Below are 16,943 nucleotides of genomic sequence, written 5' to 3' on the forward strand. Positions count from 1 at the left end.
ATGCAGGGATATGTTGTTTCTTTACTGGAAATGTTAGTCCTCACACTATAGGCAGATCATGCAAAAACCCCAGGCAGTGCAATCTGGCATGCCTTGTATTTGAATACAAGCGATTTTTTTTTTTTTTTTTTTAACAGGTCATAGGGACTTGCTCTGTGCAGTGGTCTTGCAGAGCCACTTTCATCCTCTTCTGAGGTAACTCGCTGGTGTTCCTGGCTCCTCCCTCCTGCAGATTTGCCCCAGGGAAAGCTGCTTCCAATGGGGGCACCCAAGCAGGCTCATTCACACACAGAGCCACGGCTTGGCCCCACCATCTGTCTCCTCAGTGGCTGCAATTGACAGAAGTGGGACCCAATGGTTGCTGCCTGAGCCAAATGAGGATTCCCAGAGAGCCAAGGCTCTTGTGCACATTGCTGGATCGAGATGGGGCTCAGGTGAGTATGGCGGGGGGTGGTCTGCTGCACAGAGGTGGTTTTTTACCTTCATGCATAGAAGGTAAAAACCCAGAGCCTTTAGAAGCACTTATTTACTCTGTGGCTGTGCATACCGGGCAACAAATGCAAATGACACCATGAAAATACACGATCATAGTTTCATAGTTAGTCAAGATCTTTTGCAGAAAAAAATAAAAAAACAAACACAAAAAGGTGGAGGTTGGAAGGTTTCAAAATGTTTAAAAAAAAAATTACATGGAGATTTGACGCAGTTTGAAAAAGTTTTATTGATCAAAATTGGAAAGTAAATAAGCCTTCTCATTGTCACTCATACGGTAAATCATTTCATCTCCTTACCACATATGTATTACTCCATTGCCGATGATCTTTAGGAGTACAGTATGAACAATGATTGCTTCAAAATGATAAAAAGTGAATTAAAACACGCTAATCTCAAACCACTGTGTACATTATGTCTAGGTGTACGTTCAGAACGGTGGTTCAAAAGCTCTATTCCTGCAGGGTTTTACAGTATTAGTACAAAATGTCCAAATGAAAAGGATCATAAAGCATTATCTGATGATGCCCAACAACCACAACTAAAGTCATTTTATATACATTAGCAGTGACGCAGATACAGGCATCCCCTTTCCTGCATGCAGCCCAAGCCTGAAGTGGACATTTTTGAAATGGGGATAAATTCTTTGGATGAGCCATAAGCTGGACATTAATATGCCTTCAGACTGGGAAGAGGAAATTAAAAAAAAAAAAAAAAAAAAAGGGGAAGAAGGAGGAGGGAAGGAAGAGCCAACAAAAAGGATTTCTACTTACTAGTCTGTCTTTGTCATTTCTATCAGAGAACTTAAGCTCCAATCTTACAGAATGTTCAGCTTTTCAAAATGAGGACAGACTGAAAATGATGTTATTCCACAAATATCCATTCAGTGCTGGGACTGTACATATCAGTAACTCCAATGACCACTCTGCCTTATTCCAAGCCAGGCTTGGATCTCACACAACTCACTGGGAATTAATGACAGCAAGGCTATACACCGACAAAACCCACCTTGTAAAAGTGCCAAGAGTTAAATTAGGCCAGTCACATCTGGCATTTTGAGATCTCCAGCAAAACCATTGAAATTCTGCCTGTAATCCCAAATTGCACTGCAATAGTGGCAAAACACACCACTCATATTTAGGTGCCATCCATTTTAATGGCACCTACATGCAGTGCCGCATCACACAAAGCTGGTCACCCAAAAGAAGCTCCTGCTCCTTTTTAGGCAGCAAGCCTTAGGTGATGTGGTTTGCTGTGATCTATCGTGCAACAATTGCAGCAAAACTGCACAACGATTTGATGTTAAAAATGAATGGCACCCAAACATGCATGGTGCGTTTTCCCACTACTGCAATTTGGGATTGGTAGGAGAATCAAAGGGATTCTATCCTAGTTCCCAAACCCCCAGATGTGAACAGGGAATTAGAGAATCAAATATATACAATATGCTGTTGACTTGTGACTTAAGACCTGATGAACCTTGAATTGTTTTACACTATATTAATTTGGACATCTGCTTAGAAACTAACATTGAACACAGTCCATCTCTGACTACGTAATCATCCAGATATGGGCATAAAAGTGCGTATTCCAGTCCAACTCGGAAATACAGAAGTAGGATTGTTGTGTTTTATCAACCTGAAAGACCAAACCTGTGGTCACTAAAAACCAACATGCGCATTGAAGAACAATCATGATCAGACTTTCAAAAAGTTTGTATTTGCATAAGCAGTTGTGGGTGCACCCTGGGTGGTCTGGACAGAACACCATGCGGTAGGCAGTGGCACCTCAAGACATCACCCCCCCCCCCCGCCCCATTAATTTGTGTTAAAGAGCTTTTATAACTAAGGGTTTGCTCTAAGCAACCAATATTAAGGTTGCTCTGTATTTATCCATTTACAATAAGCACCCTTCTAGATATTTGGTCTTTATTGCATATAGTCTGTTCAAAATTACACTTTTGTAATTTATTGGCAGGCTTGATTTTTGTGAAGTTGGTTACAGTACATCTTGAAAAAAGGCACTTATTTTGGAAATATAGGCGATGCTACTATATAAATCAGTTTCACAAATTATATTTAAAAATCAAGTTAAATTCAAAGTGCCATTTTGTTTTTTATAAATATTCAAGACTTTTCCTTGTTTTACTCAGAACTCACATTCAAAAGGGATTGTGTCACTCTTAAAAAATATACAATCTCTAGTATTAACCTTCTGCATAACCATATCATTCCCATCAACATAAGGTAGTTTTTTCAGTAGAATATAATAAAGTTCCTTTGAGGTCTACATGTTTGAACCATCTTTGTAAGCAGCCCTCTAATAAAAAGGAAAATCCATTTAGTGCAAGAGAACTCCAAAAATATGGAGAGAAACCCAAAATGTCAAATTGGAAATTTTCATGAATTTGATACAATAGATTGCGCTTCTGTTCTTCGGCATGAAAAAAAAAAAAAGTAGCAAGCACAGTAGCAATGATTAATCTTAAATTACTGCTGATGGAGCAGTTTTTGCAATGTTAGGTACAAACAGCCTGTAGCTTTGGGTTCATTGCTCTGGTTTACAGCACACTATACAGGAGTCAATTACCTTGTACCAGTCTTGTTTATTGGAAGAGAATAATGAAATAAAAGGGTTGAGGACTTGATCTACTTTTTTGTGCGCACCAGCTGAATATCTTTCTTTGACATACAGGTATCACAGCCCCAAATAGCGGCGGGTTCCGCACGAAGTAGAGCATAGGCCATCTCAGTCATCCCCGTACATGTTGTGTGAAACCACTTCCGACAGGAGACTTCACACATTATTGCATCCGCAACATTTACTTCAGCAGAACATATGCCGCATGGGTGCAAATTATCTGTGGGCAAAGTACCACAAAAGTCAGAATGGAGAAGCCATCTATTGCATTTCTCGCTAGGGGTTACATCCGTCTTGGCCAGTCTGGAAAGTGCTGGTCTGTTACGCATTCCATTAATCTGGACACAATCAGAAAGGTCTACTACATCAGCTTGAAAATTTTCTGGATCCCTAATATTGTTTGGACTTGATATAGGGTGAGAGGGTATATCCAGATTTAGTTTGTCATGAAGTCCAGCAGATCTCAAATTGTTATTGGATACAAGAACTGAACCTTGGTTGGAGCTGGGTATTCTTGAAGGCATGAAGTGTGATTGGGCAGGATTAAATGAACTATTGCTGTCAATTTGAATGACATTCATTTTAACACCTTGGGGCCTGTAAGAAGCAAGCTGAAAGTCATTTCTTGGAGCAGAATTTAGACTCATCATACGATGGAGATCTTCATCATTCTGGTTCGCTCTAAAGTGCTGTCCAGGCATTGTGATAGTTTGTCCTAACCCACTGTAAAAAAAGGACTCGCTTTCAAAACTGGATTTCTCTTGTGCCCCCAAATTAAAGGGAAAGGATTTCCCCATCACCCTTAGGTCTTTTGTAAAAGGTGGTGGCTGATCTCTTAACATCTGGTTGCCAACATTGCGGGAAGGCCTTTTTGGTGAGGTATTTGGAGGCATCCTGAAAGTATTAAATCTTTCAATGTTGGAATATCCAAGTTTACCAAAATAAGTGTAACTTGAAATAGGAGGTATACTATAGTCATCATCAAATGGATTGCTGGCGATGAGGTGATCCGAGCTTGTATTTGTTGGGGGAGCAAACTCTGATTGGGGAGGAAGTGAGGAACCCTAAAAAAGGAAAAAAAAAAAAAAAAAAAAATCAATCAAACAAGTGAAATAAACAAAATAATTAGCTTTTCCTCTCCCTCTCACTGGAAGTTTACTATGCTTCAGTTTGTGAACTAACAGGGCGACTGGGCAGGGCTCTTCCTATTCATTCTGTGCAGCTGAGACCACAGCGATGGAGATCGAGGACTGTGCAAGTCATAATACAGCTTTAACCATTTATCTTCTGTGATAATTACATGATTGCATGTTCCTGACAAATCATTCAATGCAATGTGCTTACTTCATATTAATTACATTTTGTTAACAATATCATCAATATGAGAAAATAGAAGACGTGGATAATAAAAAAAAGGAAGGTTAAAAGTTCAACAATGAAGCAATGAAAAGAACAGATCACTCTCAAATATTCAGAGCTGCCGTTAAATAAACTATTCATGTCCCTATCAGATCTCACAGGAAGAAAAGACTCACACTCCAAAATGAACAACCATGTACAATTTTTTGGTACACTGGCAATCCATCTGAGCTTCCACTTTCTGTTGTTTCACTCAATATGCGCTTAGTCATAAAGAGCCAACAAGAAGAGAAAATGCAAGAGTGTTTCATTGGCACTCAAAATAGTAGGGATGCCAGCACAAGAGAAACTAATGCAGTGAGCAATGAACACTAACTTTAAACCGCAGCTCGCCATAGCCGATTGTAGTATGGATGTATACCTGAAAAGGCCTCAGTCAATGCTGCCCTTAAGGCCATGCCCCCCCCGATATGATTAAGCCCCAGGGGGTGGGCAAAACCTAGGGGGTGGATATCCATATTAGGATCGCCTATGACTAGCAATGGATTGAAAATGCTCAATTCTGCTTAACTGGTTCCCATCCGGCGCACGTCGATGTACATCGGCAGAATGGCATGGCTGGGCAAATGTGTGTACCTGTACATCCCTTTAAATTTGCCACTGTGCCATCGCACACTGGCCGAGACCTCCGTGAGTCAGGTCACAGGTCCCGCGGACTCGATTGCCGTGGGGATACCCGCGATCGCCTCACTGACAGGAAGAATGGGGAGGTGCTAATGTAAACAAGCATCTCCCCGTTCTGCCTAGTGACAGTGTCACGGATCTCTGCTCCCTGTGAGCAGAGACGTCTCACACATAGCCATGCCCCCCCCCCCCCACAGTTAGAAACACTGCCCAGGACACACTTAACCCTTACACTGCCAGTGTCATTTACACAGGAATCAGTGCATTTGTATAGCACCGATTGCTGTATAAATTACAAAGGTCCCAAAAAAAAAAAATAATGTAATTAAAAAACCCCCAAAAAAAATAAAACCACACCAAACAAACAAACATCGCTGATGGCCCCCATTACTAGTAAAAAAAAAATATATAATAAAAATGCCATAAAAAAACCACCCCTTATTTTGTAAAACACTATAACTTTTGCGCAAACCAATCAATAAATGCTTATTGCGATTTTTTTTTTTTAACAAAAACATGTAGAAGAATACGTATTGGCCTAAACCGAGGAAAAAAAAAAAAAAAAAAAAAAGAAAAAAGAAAAAAAAGAAGGTTTATATATTTTTTTTGGGGGGGAGGTATTTATTATAGCAAAATGTAAAAAAATAAAAATAAAAAATGCCTTTTTTTTTTTTTAATTGTTGCTCGTTTATAGTGCAAAAAATAAAAAACCACAGGAGGTGATCAAATACCACCAAAAGAAAGCTGTATTTGTGGAAAAAAAAAATGGTCAATTTTGTTTAAGAGCCACGTCGCACGACTGCGCAATTAAAGTGACGCAGTGCCGAATCGCAAAAAGTGCTCTGGTCAGGAAGGGGGTAAAATCTTCAGGGGCTGAAGCGGTTAAAGCAAAAGAAAAAATATAAATAAAAAATAGGATTTTTACCTTAGCTTACCTGTAAAATCCTTTTCTTTTGAAGTACATCACGGCACACAGAGCAATAGTAAGTACTATATGGGTTATAGTCCACCTTCAGGTTCAGGAAGTTTCTTCCCTATATAACCCCTCCCATACCGGGAGCATCTCAGTTTTGAAGCAAAGCAATAGACATGTATACCAGAAAGAGGGGAGGGACTCCTGTGTCCCGTGATGTACTTCAAAAGAAAAGGATTACACAAGTAACCTGGTATAAAAATCCTATTTTCTTTAAATCGTACATCACGGGACACAGAGGCATAGTAATTACTAATGTGGGAAGTCCCAGAGCAATGCCAACTGATGGGAGGGAGACCCAACAGAATTAGGGCACCATGAGATCAGAGGACTTATACTGCTGCCTGCAGTACACTGCGCCCAAAGGTGACATCCTCATCTTTTTACATCCAGCTGATAGAATCCGGTAAAATGTATGGATTGAAGAAAAAGTTGCAGCCTTGCAGAACTGAGTCATGGAGGCTTGGTGATGAATTGCCCATGAAGCACTAACAGCCCTAGAGGAGTGCGTTTTGATTTGAGATGTTAGAAACTACCTCTTTAAACCATAAGCTAGAATGATTACTTGTCGAATCCATTTAGAATAGTAGATTTCCATGCTGCCTGTCCTCTTTTATGACCTTCAGGCAATACAAACAAAACATCAGTTTTCCGAATCTGAGCAGTCATCTAAGTACCGTAGGTTGCTCTCACCACATCAAGAGAATGTAGCAATTTTTCAGCCATAGAACAGGGTTCTGAAAAAAAAAAAAAAGAAGATAGAACAATATCCTGGTTTAGATAAAAACCTGATACTACCGTCGGTAAAAAATTAGGATGAGGACGCCATTCTACCTTATCCTTGTGAACAATAATTAGGGATGCACCGAAATTTCGGCCGCCGAAACATATCGGCCGAAAATGCCCTTTTCGGCAATTTGCCGAAAGGAAAAAACGGCCGATAATTGAGCCGAAAATAGGGCGGGGCTCCCTGGTGCCGCCCATCATGGGAGATCTATAACGCAGGAGAGCCACCTCTGCTGCCTGGCTCAGTAGAGCGCCGGGAACATCACAGCTTTAATTTCCATAGGACGGGTGATCTGTCTATCACAGTTCCCCGGACAAGGGGGGGCTGTATGCGACGGCGCGCGACGGGGGAACACACAGCTATTGAAATTAAAGCTGTGATGTTCCCGGCGCTCTATTGAGCCAGACGGCGGAGGCGGCTCTCCTCTCTTTTCGCTGCATCACTGGCTGCACGGGGACAAACACACTGGCTGCACGGGGGACAACACACTGATCTTTTATCATGTCGCCAGTCTCTGACCACCTCCTGTACCATGTTGCCAGTCCCAGTCTCTGACCACCTCCCGTACCATGTCCCCAGTCTCTGACCACCTCCCGTACCATGTCCCCAGTCTCTGACCACCTCCCGTACCATGTCCCCAGTCCCAGACCACCTCCCGTACCATGTCCCCAGTCCCAGTCCCAGACCACCTCCCGTACCATGTCCCCAGTCCCAGACCACCTCCCGTACCATGTCCCCAGTCCCAGACCACCTCCCGTACCATGTCCCCAGTCCCTGACCACCTCCCGTACCATGTCCCCAGTCCCTGACCACCTCCCGTACCATGTCCCCAGTCTCTGACCACCTCCCGTACCATGTCCCCAGTCTCTGACCACCTCCCGTACCATGTCCCCAGTCTCTGACCACCTCCCGTATAAAAATATTTTTTAAAAACAGTCATTTTCGGTGCCGTTTCGGTATCGGTTTTCGGCCTAGTGTATTTTTCATTTTCGGTATCGGCACCAAAAAACCCATTCGGTGCATCCCTAACAATAATATGGCTCTACAAGAAAAAGCAGCCAATTCTGATAGCCTTCTTGGAGCAGATACGGTTACCAGAAAAAAATTGTTTCCAAAAAAAGAACCAAGGGAATATGTCGTATCGGGCCCCCCAAAAAAAAAAGAAAAAAAAAAAGGTTTTGTAATTCTGTTAAAAACTAAATTCAAGACCCAAGGGTTCAGGTGTGATCTAACCAAGGATTAAGCCGCATTACCCCCTGAATAAAGTTACAAACCAAAGAAAGCGAAGCAAGTGGTCCAGAAAGAATACATGAAAAATTACGAAAGAAGGTCTGGCCGTGGCGGTAGGGTCTATGGGTCCCCTACTGTCATCTTTACGATCCCTGCATACCAAGATTTCCTGGGCCCCACTAGAGGCCACAAGAATCACAGACTTCCCTTCCTGCTTGATCCTGCAAAGAAGTCGTGGACGCAGGCAGAATAGGAGGGAATGCATAAATCAGTGAGAACTGATTCCACGGGAATAGCAAGGCATCTGTTCCGCATGCTAGCGGATCCTTTGTTCTTGACACAAAGATTTTGATTTCTTTGTTGAACCTGGACACAAACAGATCTATGTCTGGGATCCCCCATCTTTGACATATTGACAGGAAGATATCAGGGTGAAGGAACCATTGTCCCAGGAACAACTGCTGGCAGCTCAAGTAGTCCGCCTAGGCAAAGTACATTGTTTTCTGCCCAAGATAAGATGTTATTCACCTTTCTCTGGGCCACACAACTTCTTGTGCCCCCTTGGTGAATATGGGCCATTGCTGTGGCATAGTCAGATTTTCCCCTTTGCAGATTTTTGGATATTAACCATAAACTAAAGGCACCAGCATACCCAGTCTACAGTACCTGGTATTTCCAGGTGGTCCATCCGGGTGCTAACCAGGCCCGACCCTGCTTATGCTGCGTACACACGATCAAACAATCCAGTGGAAAAGTCCGGCAAACTCAAGCCCGCCAAAACAATCCCCCCTTGTGTGAAGAAGAAGAAGAACGGAAGGCGGCAGCGGCGACAGAAGACCGGGCCACCGCCTGTAAAAGAGCTATAAGAAGGCGCGGTGGCCTGGCAGAAGAACCGAAGAGGGGGAAAAGACCCCCGAAGTCGGGAGAAGAGGCCGACGGCGAGGAAGAAAGCCGGACTCCTCCGCTAGCAAAAGAGCTACAAGAAGATAGCGGAGGAGTCCGGCGAGAAGACCCCCGAAGACGGAAGACCCCCGGAGCTGTGCAATAAAGTATTTTATCTCGTGTGTTGTGGTTTTTTTGTACTTTTAGTTTACAGGTGAATGGGTAGGGGTACATTGTACCCCATACTCATTCACATAGGGTGGGGGGCCGGTATCCGGGGGCCCCCTTATTAAAGGGGCTCCCGGATTCCGATAAGCCCCCCGCCCGCAGACCCCGACAACCAACGGCCAGGGTTGTCGGGAAGAGGCCCTTGTCCTCATCAACATGGGAACAAGGTGCTTTGGGGTGAGGGGGCCGCACGGCCCCCCCCTTCCCCAAGGCACCCCCCATGTTGAGGGCACGCGGCCTGGTACGGCTCAGGAGGGGGGGGGGGCGCTCGCTCGCCCCCCTTTCCTGGCCGGCCGGGTAGCGTGCTCGGACAAGGGTCTGTTGTGGACTTGGGGGGGATCCCCACGCCGATTTTTTTCGGCGTTGGGGGTTCCCCTTTAAGTCCATACCAGGCGGCGGGGCCAGCGACGTCTCCTTCGCGGGCCCTGCCTACCTGGAGACGCGCTCGAAATGAGCGGACTTTCCTCCGCGTGTGTGGGCGAGTCCGTTCATTTCGAAAGTACGGCGGACTTAGTACGCCGTATTAGTACGCTGAAAAAGTGCCGTGTGTAGGCAAGTAGCCCGTTCGAAAATTCCGACAGACAGTTTGGCGGACGTCCGCCAGACTAAGTACGTCGGACAGACGGCTACGTGTGCACGCGGCTTTAGCCTCCAAGATCAGACGAGATCAGGCACTTTCAGGGTGATGTGACTGTAGGCTTTGGAGTCAGACACATTGGGAATATAGAGCTTGAACCCTTTGTTCCAAGTCAATAGGATACTGTTTTGCAGCAGTCTCAAATGAAACTGAGCATAAGGAACGGCCTTGAATGAAGCCACCATCTTTCCCAACAACCTCATGCAAAGTTGAATAGAAGAATTCATCTTGCTTCGACCACCTAAATCAGTTCCTTTATGGCACTGATCTTTGCCTGGGGAAAGAATACCCTTTTCTCCTAGGCTGAGAAACTGACCTAGATATATTTCAGGTAGTTGAATGTGGTGACCATACTTTAGTCTAAGCGGGCTATCGACTGGACTATCAAGAACAGATCGTCCAGGTAAACCATAATAGTTATACCTTGGGCCCTTAATCTGGCTAGAAGAGGGGCCAGAACCATTGTAAAGCACTCAAGGTTCAGCAGTCGTTTTATTCAGAAATTGAATTTAAAATTTTTGAGATCCAGAATGTCCATTTCTATTTAACCAAACCCCAACCTCTGCTCTTACGTGGGGGCCCCACCACAATCACTTTTTTTCTAAAAGATGGTCCAATGCTTGAAAGATTTTTTTTCTCTGGATCCTAAGGAACGTTTGATCTGAGGAGACGGGAACTCTAGGAACTCCCATTTGTACCTTGGCGCTATTGATGAAGTCCCCCATTCGTCTTGACACTCTTCCTGCCAGATCCTTGAGAACTGCAGAAGAATTCCCCCTATTGAGTGAGCCGGGGCGCCTCCTCATAAGGCGGCTTCAGTATCTTGTAGGTTTCCTCCCCCAAGACCTCTTTTGTCCCTGGGGTTAACCCTGAGGATTACCTTTTGAACCTCACAGCGGAAGCTGTCGTGACTGCCTGGTGGCCAATTCCCCTGGCACAGAAGGAGCTTTAAAAAACGAAAATACATTTATTTATTTTCTTAAGTGGCAAAAGGTACTTTTTCCACTACAATTTCTTTGGATGTATTATTCAAAACATCCCCAAATAGCTGTTTCACCGCAAAAGGAAGACTAGCCAGAAGCTTCTGCATGGTGCTTAGCGAAGGGGGCAAGACCTGAAAGATAGAATCTCTCAAAGCAACTATTGCAAACATAAAGCTGCCAGATGCTGGGCCTGCTGAGCAGGATAACCTTGAACACCTGTTTAAACTGGTCTGTCAACGCAGGCTAAGACACAATCTGCCAGAGAAAAACTTTTTTTTTTTATGAATTCCAACTTTTTATACGTTGGATCCCTAAGCACTTGAGCATTGTCTGCTGGACAAGTCAAACTTATTCAGAAAGGATATAGCAGCGTTAATTGCTGATATACCCTAGTGAATTGCCTCCACCATAGGATAAAGTGTGAGAACTTTTTAGGAGGGAAAATAATGCTTATCTGGGTGATCCTCTCAAATACAAAAAAGTTGGACAGAACAGAAAAAGGCATGCACAGCTTGAGGAGGCTTTAGCGAACCCAAATACTCAGTTAAGGGTACATAAATGTGGAGCGGACCATTCAGTAATAAATTGCACCATCAATCTTAAGATTGAAACAGCCGATTCTCCCGCAGAAGAGGAGTCATCAGCCTCACCACAGTCCCCTGAGGGAATTAGTCTTCTCCCGCCCATAGTTCCTCAGTTTGAAGGGTCTTGGGCAATGGAAGAGAACCTGTCGCATTTTGACCCATACTGGGATGTGATTAAAGTCGCAAAACTTTTTTTTTTTTAAACCTATTATGGCTGAGGAAAAAATATATTTTTAGTAAAATAAACAGGGGCTGCAGTGTTGAAAATGGTTGCAAACATTTCATGGCCCAGATTCACACTCTGACCAGCCACCCTCTCTCAGGGGAGAATGCCATTTGTAGAAATGAGTATGCTTTCCAGAGCTTGAGGGAGACCCTTTTAGCTCTTTTTTGGGGGTGCTTAAACCCCCCCCAACCCTTCTGACCTTAGCTCAATGCACAAAGCAGAGGTACTATCAGAAGAAATCACATCCACTGCTTGAGTAATAGTCCAGCCACTATTAATGCTATTAATGCTCAGCCTGATGCCAATAGTAAAAGGTGTCAAATAGGAAATGCCTGTATCACCAAAACCTTTCATGCTCCTCTTTGCTCTCATATCTCTGACAATTTTGCAGCCAGCACAAATGGAGTTTTTTTTTTTAAACACACTCCCGCATTGGGACGCCAATGCCGTGCTAAGCCCTGCCCCCACTCTCCTTTCTCTTTCAAGGAAAGTTTTCCCACGCAAGCACGGGCCTCCGACCGCCGGGATCAGCTTGTGAGTGTGGGAGAGACGACATGGAGGAGACCTGGAAGCCGCCGCCGAGTAATGGCGGTGAAAGAAAACGGCATTGCCGATCGTTTTCAGTTCTCCCTTATACTCAGCCTCATGAAGAGGGGAAGAGTTCAGCCCAGGTGGGGGTGTCTGGAGGAAGAAAACCCCACCCCCCCCCCCCCCCCAACTTACCGGAGGTCTGTCTGCTAGCCAGAGGAAAAAAGTCTGCCGCTTCTGTGACACAGCGTGATCTCTAAGCAAAGCATGAGAAGGTACATGTGCCATACAGCCCCCAGTGGAGACACTTGGGCATGACAACATTTACTTTAAAAGGACATTTCATTAAAAGAAATTAAAAAATTCATTAGAAAACTCCACTTACCTTTCCCTCCGTGGGTTTTCTGTGGTAAAACCAACAGACCTAATCTCCACCCTTCACGGTGGGTTCAATTAAACCTTCAGGAACCAGAGAGCCCACAATATTATTATTGTGGGCTCCCTTATTACCAAAAGTACTGGATCCCGGGGTCCGGCTCTCTAAAAAGAGAAGCGTTTACAAGCAAAGACCTTGTTTCTTCAGACACGAGGCCCGGGAACTATTCAATTTGGCCTAAAAGACACTTTGAATGGATTCGGCTGCATAGCTAGTCCCAGCAAGGATTGCTCCAGAGGAGCTCAGCACAGCACATTTTCACTCCTGACCAACACCTTAGACCAGGGATCCTCAAACTACGGCCCTCCAGCTGTTTTGCGAAACTACACATCCCATGAGGCATTGTAAAACTCTGACATTCACAGACATGACAAGGCCTGATGGGAATTGTAGTTCCTGAACAACTGGAGGGCCGTAGTTTGAGGACCCCTGCCTTAGACACTGGCAAAAAACGGAGATGCTCCCGGTATGGGAGGGGTTATGTAGGGAGGCAACTTCCTGTTTAGGGTGTGCAAGTGTCCAGCACCTGAAGGTGGCCTATAACCCACACAGTAATTACTATGGCTCCGTGTCCCGTGATTTACGATAAAAAAAAAAAAAAAAAAAAAAAAAAAACACACACACACCAACTAAAAAGGACGTGAAATCGTCCAACAGAGTCACAAGTTCTGTTGACAACTAGGGATTTCTTCTTTGTTTTGACTATGGGACAGGAAGTGGGAGAGAGCGAGAGCGATGACAGGCACCCTCCTCTGCTCATCACCTTTCTTCATATCGCTTACATGATTAAGACACTGATTGTCTTAAGATACACTAGTATATCAAAAGTATTGGGACACCTGCCCTTACACACATGAACTTTATTGGCATCCCAGTCTTAGTCCGTAGGGTTCAATATTGAGTTAGCCCACCCTTTGCAGATATAAAAGCTTCAACTCTTCTGGGAAAGCTACCCACAAGGTTTAGCAGTGTGTCTATGGGAATGTTTGACCATTCTTCCAGAAGTACATTTGTGAGGTCAGACACGGATGTTGGACTAGAAGGCCTGGTTCAGTCTCTGCTCAAATTCACCCCAAAAGATTTTCCATCGAGCTAAGGTCAGGACTGTGTAGGCCAGTCAAGTCCCTCCATCCCAAACTCACTCATGCACGTCTTTATGGACCTTGCTTTGTGCACTGTGCCAAGTAATTTGGTGTAAGGGGTGAGTGTGGGGAAGCAGTCCATTGATCTGCTGTGGGAATGGGGCCTACAAAGTGAAAGATACACTATATTTTCAGGCAGGCGTCCAAATTCTTTTGACAATATAGTGTATGTATGTGTATAGTAAATAATATAGTTCCGTTATTTAAAGTGATTTTAAAGCCTTTTTTTTTTTTTAAAACAAAATGTTTGTTATACTTACCTCCTCTGTGCGGTGGTTTTGCACAGGGCAGCCTGGGTCCTCTTCTCTGGATATTACACCTGGAGATCGTATCCTTCCTTATTGATATCTATTGGAGGTGGATGAATAGGAGCCCAATTATTGGCACAATCTCCCTTGTTCTCTCAGTGTAAGGAAGTGACACACACACACACAACATTTTTTCTTTTTACAATCAACTACTCTATAGTGGAGTGATCAGGGGTTTTAAGTGCAACAGCAAGCATAGCTCAGGATGCATTCCTGGCACACTGCAGCTAGCAGCTCCTGTGCACATATGCAGAGTTGAATCATTCCTTGCCAGCCAATCAAGAGGCCATAAACCCTGCACCCTAGTCTGGGGAGAGGATGACAGCAGTTGGCGAAGGTGAACACGAGTATCCTTTGGAGTTTAGATTTGCTTTACAGACATGGACTGTCTGCCTCCACAGGCTCCAGTAAGAGAATGGACCATGAGAAACCAAATTCTTTTAGAGGGCAGCTACCTGTAGGGGAGTGTGGAAAGAAGGAAATGTCAAACCAAAAAAAATAAAAAATAAAAAAAAAAAAAAAAAAAAACCACACACACACACACACACACACACACACACACACACACACACACACACACACACACACACACACACACACACACACACAAAATGCGGGGAGTACAGCTGAGATACTCAACTCATACCATGTAGGCAGGCAATACATTTTATTCTGCAAAGGCCCCATGTGGAAATGCTAAGGGAGGCAGAATCAAACATACTTAGAGGAAAGACTACCTGAATCTGGCTAACCATTTTCAGAAATGTGTCTCATGGATGATACTTAATGTAGTATATACACAAACACACACCTGTCCACTGGCCTTGCGCTTCTTCTTCTCAGGACATCCCAGTTGTGGAACTGATCTCATTAACCCATCCAATCCTCCGACATCACCTGTCAAATAGAGGTCACATATATATTGTTTTGTATACAGATCATGTAACATCTATTGCAGCACTTGGTCCAACCATGTTTGAGTTCACAAAAAAAAAAAAATTGCAGGCAGTAAATTTACCAAAAACTCACAGCTATTTCTGACAACTGTTATAGTGTGTTTAAAATGAAAGAATATATATGATTGTGTCTCTTACAGCCATACATTTCACTTAGAACTAATAAGGAAGTACATAGTGCCAAAATTGTATTTTGTATTTTTGTATTTTATTTTGGACAGTGCTAGGATGGGTTGGAACCTGGTCTATGCTGGAGAGCTATACCCTCTATTTGTCCTGGTGATCTATGTCACCTGCACAGAATTTAATGGGAAATTGTACAGTTGTCACAACAGGAGAGGATGGCGAATCTTTTAGCTGGGGTACTTGTCCATATTTCAACTCATTTTTGTCCATGGGGCAGAAAGTGAAGAAAAATATCCAAAATTAGACTTTAGCAAAAAAAAAAAAAAAAAAAAAAAAGATTCTCCCTGCAAATTAATGTCATAATGTTCCAATATGCACATGTATCTGTAGTCCCGCCTTAGAGTGGCATGGTTACTCCTCCATTGACATATTACAGTGAGTGAGCTCTGCCACTCAGACACAAAGTATATATAACTTACAGAACCACCAGGTGAAAGTAAAAAGGTAAAAAAAGACTGCATAAAAAGAAAAGGAATGCAACCAAAGACTAGTAAACTCCAGTATATAAAAAAGCCCAATTTAAATTTTCAGCTTAAAGTGTATGACATACGTTTGTAAAACTGTACATACCACAATGACCTGTGTATCCGGGTGTATTCTACCTTGATTTTTCCTAGGACTAAATCAGGCTTTCATTTGATGGTAAATGGTAACAGATACCTTACTGTTTTGTTTATTATAAAAAAAATGAATAATAAAAAAAAAAATTCTCTTCAAATATAGCTGTATATTTATTGCCATTACCATATCCCAGTACCAAACCACCCAAAATACATTTGCCTGCTCTTGACAATCACAGTGTTACCACATATGCGTATGTTAGTGGTTTGTACCTATATTTGAAGAGAATATGTTTTTTGTTGTTGTTTTTTTTTTTTTTTTAATACTTACAACACAGACTAGTTAAAAAAAAATATACATTTTTTTTTTCTTTCCTACCCAATATATGCCGACCCTGACCCCAACACAGACAGAGATAGATAGATAGATAGATAGATAGATAGTGTTGTCTCGCAAGACGAGCAGGATTCAAGCCAATGGGGTGTGCAGTACAGCATTTGGACAGGAGGTGAGGGGGACCAGAGACACTCCAAGTGTGAGTGCATCTGAGCAGCTCAGGCGCCCCCACCTCTGGCCAAATGTGGTATTGAATACAATAGTCACTGTGGAACAAATTATGAGTTTCCATTGACTCATATGGGGAAGCTCGCTTTGATTTAGGCACGATTTGGATTTCAAACATTCTTCCGAAACCAATTATGCTCATAATCCAAGGTACCACTAATATAATATCTATTTTTTTTATTTTTATTTTTATTTTTTTAGATAAAAAAAAAAAAAAAAGAAGAGAGAAATATAGAAAAACACATTGACAGTTTGCCAAGTGACTAATCACTGTGAAAGCCAGAGGCTATCACAGTGATCAGGTGATCGTGAACTGGGAGCCCCAGGTCCTGATCATTGGCGAGAGCCCAGACTCCGTGCTGGGAATGTGCTGTGCACACAGGAACATACTGTACATTCGGTACCCAGGTATAAAGCCCACCTCCTGGACAACACACATATATGTGCGTTGCTGTATCGTTATAGGGGTAAATCTGAACGATCTGGAAATTTTCTAACTTAAAAGATCTACATGCATTTACTTCCTTGACATATCCAGCAGGCACTGCTGTGTCACA

The 16,943-nt window shown here is 43.3% G+C and overlaps 1 protein-coding gene across 4 annotated transcripts in view; it reads right to left on the reverse strand.

Annotated features, from left to right (window-relative positions):
- Positions 1-702: 702 nt before the first annotated feature.
- PYGO1 (pygopus family PHD finger 1) overlaps positions 703-16,943 on the reverse strand; it is a 46,295-nt gene continuing 30,054 nt past the window's right edge. For all 4 annotated transcript variants that reach the window (XM_077472856.1, XM_077472857.1, XM_077472859.1 and 1 more), the window contains 2 exons: positions 14,931-15,016; positions 703-4,196 (listed from right to left, as the gene is read on the reverse strand). In XM_077472856.1, the coding sequence (XP_077328982.1) occupies positions 3,141-4,196; positions 14,931-15,016 (1,142 nt within the window). In that variant the 3' untranslated portion in view covers positions 703-3,140. The remainder of the gene's footprint in view (positions 4,197-14,930; positions 15,017-16,943) is intronic.

This window comes from Lithobates pipiens, unplaced genomic scaffold (genome assembly GCF_037356315.1).
Source record: "Lithobates pipiens isolate NorthernLeopardFrog02 unplaced genomic scaffold, aLitPip1_a1.2 Scaffold_8, whole genome shotgun sequence".
In the NCBI taxonomy this organism is placed as follows: domain Eukaryota; kingdom Metazoa; phylum Chordata; class Amphibia; order Anura; family Ranidae; genus Lithobates; species Lithobates pipiens.